The following is a 10,141-nucleotide window of genomic DNA, read 5'->3' on the forward strand; positions in this document are numbered from 1 at the left end:
ATGAGTGTCTGAGTGATATGAGTTCTCCAATTTTATTTTCTTTTCCGTTTTTTTTATATTGGTAATCACTAATAGAGTTCTCTGCTCCATCTCTCTCAATTTTCTTTTGTTTTTACTATTTCCAATTGGAGTTAAGAGAGATAAAGAACACGCAAGTGGTGAGTGGTAGGGTTTATTTTAGGTTTTTTTTGGTTCAGAGCCTAGAGGTATGACTTAGCCCAAACCTGTGCAAACCAACCCGTTCACTGACCTAACCTACACTCGAGTTATCCGATGTTTCATTCAGACAGTAGTAGTTTGAGATATGGTTGATTCAAGCCCGTTCAAACCCGATATATTTTGCCAGAACCTGCCGGTGCTCTACCCTAATGATGATAGTGAGGATACAAATGATGTACATGTTGAAGACATGATGAAAGGAATTTAATGGATGAAGATGGGTTTGGGCCACATGAGGAGGGAGAGGATGATCAGGCCCAAATGAAGCAAAAAAATATCTTAGGCCCAAACGAAGTGGAGTGTAGTGCAGAGAAAAGTATCGGGATTTGACTATGGTTGATTTTCCTGTACCGTCCTCTCCTCTTCCTCTATCTCTCCGATAACGTAAACGGCTCGCGGTGTCTCCGATTTCCCTCTATGCCGGCGCCGCCGAACCAGTAACGACCTCTCTCATTTTGTATTTCTACTTTCTCTTACACTCTTGCTAGTTGCTCTTGTTTCAACTTCAATAGGCTATAATATATTTGCAATTTTAATTCAAATTTGCATTTCAGAAAGGGATGAGTGTAGTGACCCTAATTTGCTCTGTTAATTTGAATTTCTGTGTTTAACCAGGTTTAATTTGAGGGAGATACATGAAAAATTGACATCCATAACCTGGAAGCTGTGCTATTTGGCTTGACTGGTTGTCTTTCTATGCAAGGGATACAAAATGATAGGATCCTTTATTACCAGGGCACTTGTGTATGTTTTATTATGATAATCCTAGCTTTCTAATTATTGTTAGTGCATGTTTCGATACACGCTCAAAAAACATGGTGAAGCCAAAATCACGACGGAAAGAAGCAACTTCCCTTAGCTTTTGCGACTGTCCGCCATGATTTTGGCCACATCGTGTGTCCAAACATGCACTATTCCCATGTGCTGCTTGGTTTGTGTTCTATTTTTGAAATTTTGTATTTCTATCTATGTTTTCTCAGGATGGTTTTGGGCTATGCCTACCCGGCATATGAATGCTACAAAGCAGTTGAAAAAAATAAGCCAGAAATTGAACATCTTCGCTTTTGGTGCCAGTATTGGTATATTCCCTCCCATGAAACTTAACTTCCAAAACAAATATTTGTTGGTAAATAGTTAATAAATACCAATGCCTACTTGTTTTTTCCCCTTGTGTTGCAGGATTTTGGTAGCTGTTTTGACAGTATGTGAAAGAATCGGTGACACTTTTATATCATGGTAGAATACACTATCTTGGATGTGTGCAGATAATGCTGTCCTTTTCTGTAATTGAAAAAAAAAGTTTGTTATGTTTTCTTATTTTATTGTTACTAAAATAAGTGAGTGTGTCTTTTTTCTTTTTGAAGGGTCCCAATGTATAGTGAAACTAAGTTGGCGTTTTTTATATATCTGTGGTACCCGAAAACAAAGGTTTGAACACTACATTGAATCTGATATTGCTTAATCATTTGCCTTTCTTCATATGGATGGTTGAATTTATTTTGTTGCCTGTGTTAGGGAACAACATATGTGTATGATTCCTTCTTTAGACCATATCTTGCGAAACATGAGACAGAAATTGACCGCAACTTGTTGGAACTAAGGACAAGGGCAGGAGATATTGCAGTTTTGTATTGGCAAAAAGCTGCAAGTTATGGCCAGACTAGAGTATTTGACATTTTGCAGTATGTTGCTGCCCAATCAACACCACCCTCTCGCCCCGCGCAGGTAAGTTGATGAGCATGTGTTACTTTTGTCTCTTTTTGTAGTTGAGATGTGGCTTAAGTGTATTGGAAATCCAATCTATCAGCTTTCTTAAATTCACCAGACTTGGGTTGTGCTACTTCTTCTAAGTGCCTACCCTTCATTCTTTTGCTTTTTGGAAAAAACAATTGTGTGAGTAGATCTAGATGTGCGCATAAGCCGAAAGTTCAATTAATGACAGTTCTAGGAAGGAGATATAGTTGTACACAATACACATAGAGAAACTTATGCCTGAAATGAGTGATTTTTGGAATATATAAGTAATATTTGTTTTCCAAAATACTGGTATTCCATTTTGTTTTGGTATCTTGATTAATTTCATTTTGTAGACTAACATTTGATTGGTCATTAAGATGGATGTTGTTGTGATTTTCCTTTGCTGCATGCCTGCATCAAATGCCATCTTCTTTGTTGTCATTTCATTTCCTTCTTCTGTTTATTAACGCTTAAGAAAATTGCCTCTCCAATTCACAGCAACAACCGGCTGTGAGGGTCCGCCAACCTGCAACTAGCAATAGCCAACCAGGTGCTGCTGCAGCAGCACCCCGAGCTGCGGATCCATCTTCTTCTACTTCTAGCTCATCGTTAAATCAGCATCAGAAGGAAATTGCAGAGGAGTTGAGTACTTCCCAAGTGCCTAAAGCAACCTCCTCTTTAGCAAGTGCAAGTACTCAGAAGTCCAATCTCACACCTGAATTGACCAACCAATCTGCACCTACAGAGGCAGAGCCAATGCAGATTGAAGCATCCTCTTCTGCAAATGAAAATGCAAACCCTCCTCCAAAAGAAACAATGATGGATGAAAGCATTAGGGTTACACGGGGAAGACTAAGAAAAAATCGATCAATAGGAACCCGTTAGGGCTTTCAATATTTTCAATTTATAACATGAAAAACAGGGTAGGTTGATATTTATGGGCATTGACTTGTTTGTAAAACTTTATGCTAATCAGCTGTCTCAGTCTTCATTCCATTTGTTGCATTATTTTTTATGTTTTTGCATCTGCTGGCCTTAATGTTACCTTGTATTGGAACAATGCCACCTTGTACATACACCATATATGGAATGGAAGGCAGAGCCACATGTCTACATCACTGAAGTAAGCTTTTGGAGCCTTGATCATAATAAGTTCTAGATTCTGTTAAAGTAGTTAATAGAAGTGGTGATATTTATCAGTTCTTTTGGCTTTAAAAAAGAACTTCCTTTTTTTTCAGAAGCAAAAATCATATTATTTAAAATGAATATAATCTTGAGAACAAAACCTCTCAAGTGGCTTAGAATAACACCTCCAACATTAAAAAAAAACTGCACTAAATACAAGAGGGTAAATAATAGAAACACCCTATAAAAATGTGCATGCTTCCTTATCAACATGCATTTAGTTCTTTTGTTTTGACTCCAACTATCTCAATTCCTCACTCCTGACAAACGTGAAAACATCTAAATTCTGAACTTTCGATGGACTCATAGAGAATTGTATAGTGCACAACTTCCCTTGTGACCATTTTACTCGTGAGGTTGTTTTAAGCTTCATATAATGTTTGAACCTTCAATGCCTCTCTGTTCTAAGTCTTAACATTCAACTTTCCTACAAAAGACAAAAGTAAAACTACTACAATTATAAAACTTGAAAAACAAATTGAAATTACTACTTGTTAAATTATATAATTTAACTCTCTGCTTACTTGAATTACTATTATTAGTTAATCACTACCTACAACCTTTTGTTATCTCCAACAAAAGTATAAAGTGGACAATAAATTCGGAAAGACAAAAAAGTTTCGTGCACTTTTATTGAAAATGCTTTTTCTTGTAATCTTTTCTTGGGTCCTCTTTTCTTTTAGTGAACATCATCTTTATGATTTGCTTTAAACCCAAATACAAAACATTCAAAAATCATGGGAAATTTTACATCTATCGTTTAACATAGCATCATCCTGGTTCATTTATTTAATTATTTAAGCGTTTCTATTTTTATTGAAAAAATTGATGTAGAAATATCAGTCATATCATATGCAGCAAATGCACCCTTTAGTTAGGTAGAGGACTATGGACTGAAGTACACAGTCAAGTTTGATGACATAATGTGGATTCCATGGCCCCACAGAAGAGATTCATTAGCCCAAGGACTTTTGGGCTGCTGCTGTGGGACCCAAATAAGACACCTACAAGACTTATCACATTGTATGCAGCAAGCAAATGCATCCTGCTTGCAAGTTTTATTTTTTTCATTCGGCCAACAAGCTGAAATCACATATTGTATGAGCATCAACACAGTACAGTAATCTCAATTTAAACTGAGTTAATTATTTTGACTACATATCTCCTGAAGCAAAGCAATATTAGTATTAGCATCTCAACCAGATAAGCTGATGCAACACAAAATAAAAGACTACAAGTATTACTGCAATTATTACAAGTCAAGAAAGTTTAATACTCTGTACATCTCTCCACTCACACAAGAGTAAGGAAGATGGATCACATGTGTACAAAGAGCAAAGACAACCAAGTCAATTAGGCCACTGTCTACAGTCTACATTGTTCTGTTTCAAAAAAATACAGTGGTAAAAATGTGTACCATAAATGCAGTAAACATTTGCTACCCAAGTCCACTGAATCTGAATGCCAACAGTCTACCTGACATACAAATAAAACAAGTATTAGTGAAGAAGAACAGCATGATTGTTATAAGATGTGCAAAAAGGTACGAAGAGTGGTCTCAAACCTTTTATACAAAGCTTTTACATCTTCTCCTAACATTGGAGTCTCAAGGAACTCATCACCACATTCATTGACACTAACAGTCTCAACTTGGAAGGCTCTATCACCACAGTACTCATTCCATTCAAACCACATCTTTGAAATCAATTCCTTCTTGAAACAAGTAATGTGATCGTCCTCTTCTGGAGAGTCAGCAGCTATCAATCGATACACAAAGACCTTCTTTGTCTGTCCTGGTCGGAATGCACGGCCAATAGCTTGACGAGTAACTGATGGATTCAGATGAACATCCAAAATGAGTACTCGGGATGCCCCAACCAATGATATGCCCTCTCCACAAGCCTTGATTGAGCCAAAGAAGATTTTAGCATCAGGTGAATTGTTGAATTTGTTCATGGACCACTCCCTTTGCTCAGAGCTAGATTCCCCTGAGATTCCGAACATTTCTTTCCCAAAACTCCAACCTTTCCATTTCATAACTAACCTCTCTAAATATTTCAAAGGTAGGAGATATTGGCTGAACACCAGAAGCTTCTCGTTGGAAGATTCACAAAAGTTTAGAATGTTCATGAAGAATTTTGACTTCACTCCATCTTTCACATCCAACTTCTCTATTAAATCATCCACCACTTGGTCAGATACAGAGTTTTCTGCACATTTATCCGCAACAGGTATCAATCTAGGGTGAAGATACAGCGCACTGCCCATAGAAGATACCTTGAACTTTCTAGATATATTCTTTAATTTCCCAGTTTCATGCTTCTGTCTTGGGGTCAGCTTAAGCAACACTGTAAAATCAACCAGACCAGGAAGCTCATCAAGAAAATCTCCTTTGTAATAGTGAAGTACCTTACTCGTCATCTCACGCAAATCTTGAATAACAGCTATTTTCCTTTTAAAATCTGGGTCCTTCTGCAAAGTGTCCTCCACCAAATCATAGAAAGATTTCTTGCCTGATATATGTACTCTACTGTGAATGCGCTTGACAATAGGCCTAGATGTTTCCATCTTTAGAAACTTTGGCCGAACCAGATTCAAAATATTAAATACCTCCTTCACATGGTTTTGATACAAGGTACCTGACAATACAACTTTTCTAGGTGTTTTTACCTTTGCAAGGGACTGCACCATATCGGTATTCTCATTCCGCGGATTATGTCCTTCATCTAAAATGAGAATTGAAGGTACCTTAAGCAATATATCTTGGCAAGATATTGATATGCTGTTAGTACTATCATCACAGACAATTGAAGAGAACTGCTTGTACCCCAAGAAAAGGATGCTCTTGCATTCCACCCATTGTTTCAAAACTTCCAACTGCTGTGATCTACTGTCTGCCTTCACAGTATAAAAATCATAAAGTGGTATGTCCTCCACTTGCCATGTCTGAAACTCCTTTTTCCAAGTAGATAGTATTCCCTTGGGAAGCACCACCAGAGGTCTAGCATTTGGGTACTTTCCTAGAAAACTTTGCATGAAACTGATTATCATGAATGTCTTCCCAGATCCTGGAGCATGGGCCAAGATGCAGCCCCCAGGATTGTCACCTACAAGGTTTCTAACGAGAAAATTGAACCCTTCAATTTGATGAGACTTCATTTGTTTCATATGCCTAGGATGTGCTGAAATTTCAGTAAACATGATGTCATCTTCAGCAATATTAATTCCATATACATCAACTTTTGTTTTGGCATTCCATGAATCAGCCATGTAAGTTCTTGTGCTCCTTTTAACCTTCAATAAGAAAATAAGAATAAAAAATCATTTTTGATCACTCGCTGTCCCCAGCTATAAGTAATCTCATGTTTTAGTCCAGAACATACAGACTTATGAACTAGGCAGTGTTTTACAAAGAAATTGAGCCCAAATAATAAATATGTCCTGCCTGCTATTATATTATTATGGTTCAGTAAAGAAGTTCTTGAGTGCATTATGAAGTTGAATCAAACAAATCACCTATTTTCCCACAAAAGAAAAAGAGGAAACCATAAACTATCAGAAGAGTTTTTGGAACACATTTCTAACTGTTTTAATTTAAGCACTGTTATGTCCTGAGTCAAACATTCAATCTACAAATCCAATTTCAAGCCGCATACTTAAGAAACTCAATTTCACAATAACTATTTTATGACCAAGATTTATAACATAAAAATCATTAACATTGAGACAAGAGTCTAACCTTGTACTGGAACTCAAATATGGTTTCAATTCCTCGGTCAATGACCCCACAAACACGACAAACATAACCAAGATCATCTTTTAAAACAAAAGAATGATCACAGTCGTCTTCTTTTTCAACTTCTTCCTCAGGTGGAGGATTCACAGAAGCATCCTAGTACAAGTACCAATGAAATGACATGAAAGAAGGAACCGATGAGTAGAAGATATAACGAATTGACAAAGACAGTTATTCTTACTGAAATGTGAAAACAAGTTAAAGTAAACATACCTTCGAACATTCTACGGCCATTGACATTTCCCTCCAAATATCATCAAGCCCATCATCTTCAGTATCAACCTCATCTTCCTCCTGTACACCAACATAAACACCTTTATCTCTCTGAGTTTTATCTTTAGCAGCCCGAGTTGGCTCAAATTTAGGATCTTCACTTTCTCCATGGTAAGCAATGGGAGCACGATACCCCTATAAAGAATTGATGCACAGCGAATTATAAAGCATGTCAGTGAACCAACTTGCATTGAAAAATAAAAAGGGAAATTTCAATCCAAATATACAGAATGTTACAAAGGAATCTACCAAAACACACATCTAATAATCTATATGAAGAATATTAACACAACACGCTCTGACAAAAAAATTGAAAACTCCATCTAAACTAATACACTATTCATGTTTCAACATTAAGGGTGTGCATATTACGAGTAAAGAATTAAAAAGGAAGACAGAAAATAGCAAACCATTTAGAAAAATATAAATCCAAATATGTCCATGATTTTTATTTTTTGTATCATCATTTGCATGAGTACCAAACTTATCACCAAAGGTACAGGAAACTTTATATGGTGTAGAAACATTTAAGTTTAGCAAGACAGCCAACAATTACAAAATGTCAGACTTCGGTGAAACTTATAAAGATCTAACATAGAATTACGCCATGGCACTAGAAATTAAGCACTTGTTTTTAAGAGAACTATGCAGTGTTGAGATAGCAAGGGATTTAGAATGCTTCAAAATTTCACTTGACTCTTCAACACAGTAATTTTTTCTAATGCTGCATTTCAGTCATATGAGCCTTTTACACAAAGAAGAAACTTTAATGTGGTTAAATAAAATCAGATAACTTTCAGAATTCTGTAGAATGGTGATCAGATCTCTGTAATTATTAAAAATGTTGGGTAAAGAGCTGAAAACATGTACATGGTTCAATGGAGAAACCTTCTGCAACAGCTAAAAGCAACATTTAGGCCAGCCAATAATACGCCTATTTTTACAGAATAAAGCCAAAGATGTATGTTGGTAAGTTATATATAATGGCACACATAATAATTCGAGGAGTAAAAAAAGATAGAATGAATCATATATAGACGATGGATATATAAATTACATAATTAACCCTATAAAGCCAGAAGATTCTGCTTTATACTTATGAAAATAAAAGGGCAATATATTTTTAAAATAACAATTAAGGGACAAATAATAATCAAGAAAGAGCCAATGATATATTTATAATCTTCTGCCACATGTGTTAAAATGAAATACTAAAGTTCCTTCAAATCATCCTAGGAGAAAACATGCCACTAATCCAAATAAAAGCTCACAGAGCTCACATATGTCAAGAATCACAAAACCAGGGGAACTTACCATCATCCTCAATGCAGGAGATTGGAGGGAGTTCGGAAACATTACTTCATTAAATGGAAGAGAAGAAGAATTTTTATCTCTATCATCTTCCTCATCCGAATCAATAATCACAACAGGCTGTACTGCAGAAGCATCCTTTTTAGTGCGCTCCTCTTCCAAATCTATTACTTTATCATGTGACATGATGGTACCTTTTTTATTTTCCAACTTATTACTTTCTTCACCGTGGTTCACAACCACTTTTAATGATTGAGTAACAAGTTTAGGAAATTTTGCAAAGAAAGGGCCCAGTACTTGCATTTTTCGGGTTATAAGGGCCTCTATGTCCTTTGTGACACTTCCAAACTTTCCACTTTCTAAACGATTTAAAAAATCAGAGATTGCAAATGGATTGCTGAAGTCTTCAACATTTGTAGGTGCCTCCGGTACAGCTTTATCATGTGCTGAGTATGGCAGACTATCACTGGACAGTTTCAGTCTTTTATGTCCCTGAGGAGAAATTCCTGGATTCAGAAAATGAAGATTGTCAACATCTATATGATACTAACATCCATAAATGTATTTTTTGCTGCAAATAATCTGGAAATTAAACAATTTGAAAGACATGAATAAATAGATAAATTAAATTTATTAATGGGAGAGATGACAGAAACTATATTCCAGAAACTAGAGATATCCCTTGCAAGTGTTCTATACTGAATATTAAGCAATTCCATAATCCATATAATCCACTAAATGCATGCATCCTGAGGAAACGAAATACAAGTAGAGCAGCAAAAGCAAATATTCTTAAGACTTGTATAATTTAGTTGGACATAAACGCGATCCTACATACACGAATGCAGTTTGAACTTCATTGAGCAGCTCACCAAACAAAATAAACTTATTAAATATAAACGTTCGGAGAATTCAGCACCCAACACATGATTCCATACCATTTGATTCTCAAACCCTACCCCTCTAAATCAAACACTCTAAGGGCATTACTCCAATTATGATCACTTCTCAGCCCACACCCCCACCCCCAATCAGTAAACAACCAAACCATGGCTAGAGCAATACGGGTTCTCGGGCAGTCTCAGTACACCCTTGAAGCACACTCAGTAACAAAAAAAGGTTGCAAGTTGCAAACAAATTACAGATACAAATGCCACCCACAAAGTTACATTATATCAATCATCAAAGCAAGCATTGTTTGATCAGAAAACAGAATTGAATAAGTGAAAAGGACACAACTTTAACGTGCACAACAGAAATTCAGAGAAAACAATTGACTAGAGAGGAAGGAAATGAAAATGCATGCAGCTGAAAAAACACAAAATACATAGTGGCATGTACCTGATTATCAGCATTAAGGAAAATAATTAATAGAAAAAAAGAAAAAGATAAAAACTTTTGAGAAGGGAATGAAGAATACCACTTGGAGCGGGACGTTTAGGTGCTAGTACATCAACTGCTGCCTCCATTGAAGAAGAGAAAAATGCAGAATTTTGATCGGAGAGTGTGTGTGTGTGTTGGAAGGGGGAGAGTGTGTCGGAGACAAGGGAAATGGTTCATGCCAATTCTTACATTAAAAAACCCAACATATGTTTTTCTAATTTTCATTTATCAATACAT

The 10,141-nt window shown here is 36.2% G+C and overlaps 2 protein-coding genes across 4 annotated transcripts; one reads left to right on the forward strand and one right to left on the reverse strand.

Annotated features, from left to right (window-relative positions):
* Nucleotides 1-511: 511 nt before the first annotated feature.
* LOC130720877 (putative HVA22-like protein g) lies at nt 512-3,071 on the forward strand. 2 transcript variants are annotated; one of them, XM_057571579.1, is made up of 7 exons: nt 512-656; nt 835-963; nt 1,200-1,298; nt 1,399-1,455; nt 1,584-1,647; nt 1,735-1,944; nt 2,455-3,071. In XM_057571579.1, the coding sequence occupies exons 2-7, from the start codon at nt 932-934 to the stop codon at nt 2,839-2,841; spliced, it is 849 nt and encodes a 282-aa protein (XP_057427562.1). In that variant the 5' UTR covers nt 512-656; nt 835-931; the 3' UTR covers nt 2,842-3,071. The 2 variants fall into 2 exon arrangements, with proteins under 2 accessions (XP_057427562.1, XP_057427563.1); XM_057571580.1 differs by having other exon boundaries at nt 526-676.
* A 179-nt stretch (nt 3,072-3,250) lies between these two features.
* On the reverse strand, nt 3,251-10,087 carry LOC130720618 (protein CHROMATIN REMODELING 35-like). 2 transcript variants are annotated; one of them, XR_009013190.1, is made up of 7 exons: nt 9,942-10,087; nt 8,525-9,027; nt 7,151-7,345; nt 6,881-7,033; nt 4,706-6,435; nt 4,559-4,617; nt 3,251-3,568 (listed from the first exon to the last, which is right to left on the reverse strand). XR_009013190.1 is itself a non-coding variant. In XM_057571285.1 (6 exons), the coding sequence occupies exons 1-6, from the start codon at nt 9,988-9,990 to the stop codon at nt 4,614-4,616; spliced, it is 2,634 nt and encodes an 877-aa protein (XP_057427268.1). In that variant the 5' UTR covers nt 9,991-10,087; the 3' UTR covers nt 4,351-4,613. The 2 variants fall into 2 exon arrangements, 1 of the variants encoding a protein (XP_057427268.1); XM_057571285.1 differs by lacking the exon at nt 3,251-3,568 and having other exon boundaries at nt 4,351-4,617.
* Between the last annotated feature and the right edge of the window lie 54 nt (nt 10,088-10,141).

Source organism: Lotus japonicus, chromosome 5 (genome assembly GCF_012489685.1).
Source record: "Lotus japonicus ecotype B-129 chromosome 5, LjGifu_v1.2".
Taxonomy (NCBI): domain Eukaryota; kingdom Viridiplantae; phylum Streptophyta; class Magnoliopsida; order Fabales; family Fabaceae; genus Lotus; species Lotus japonicus.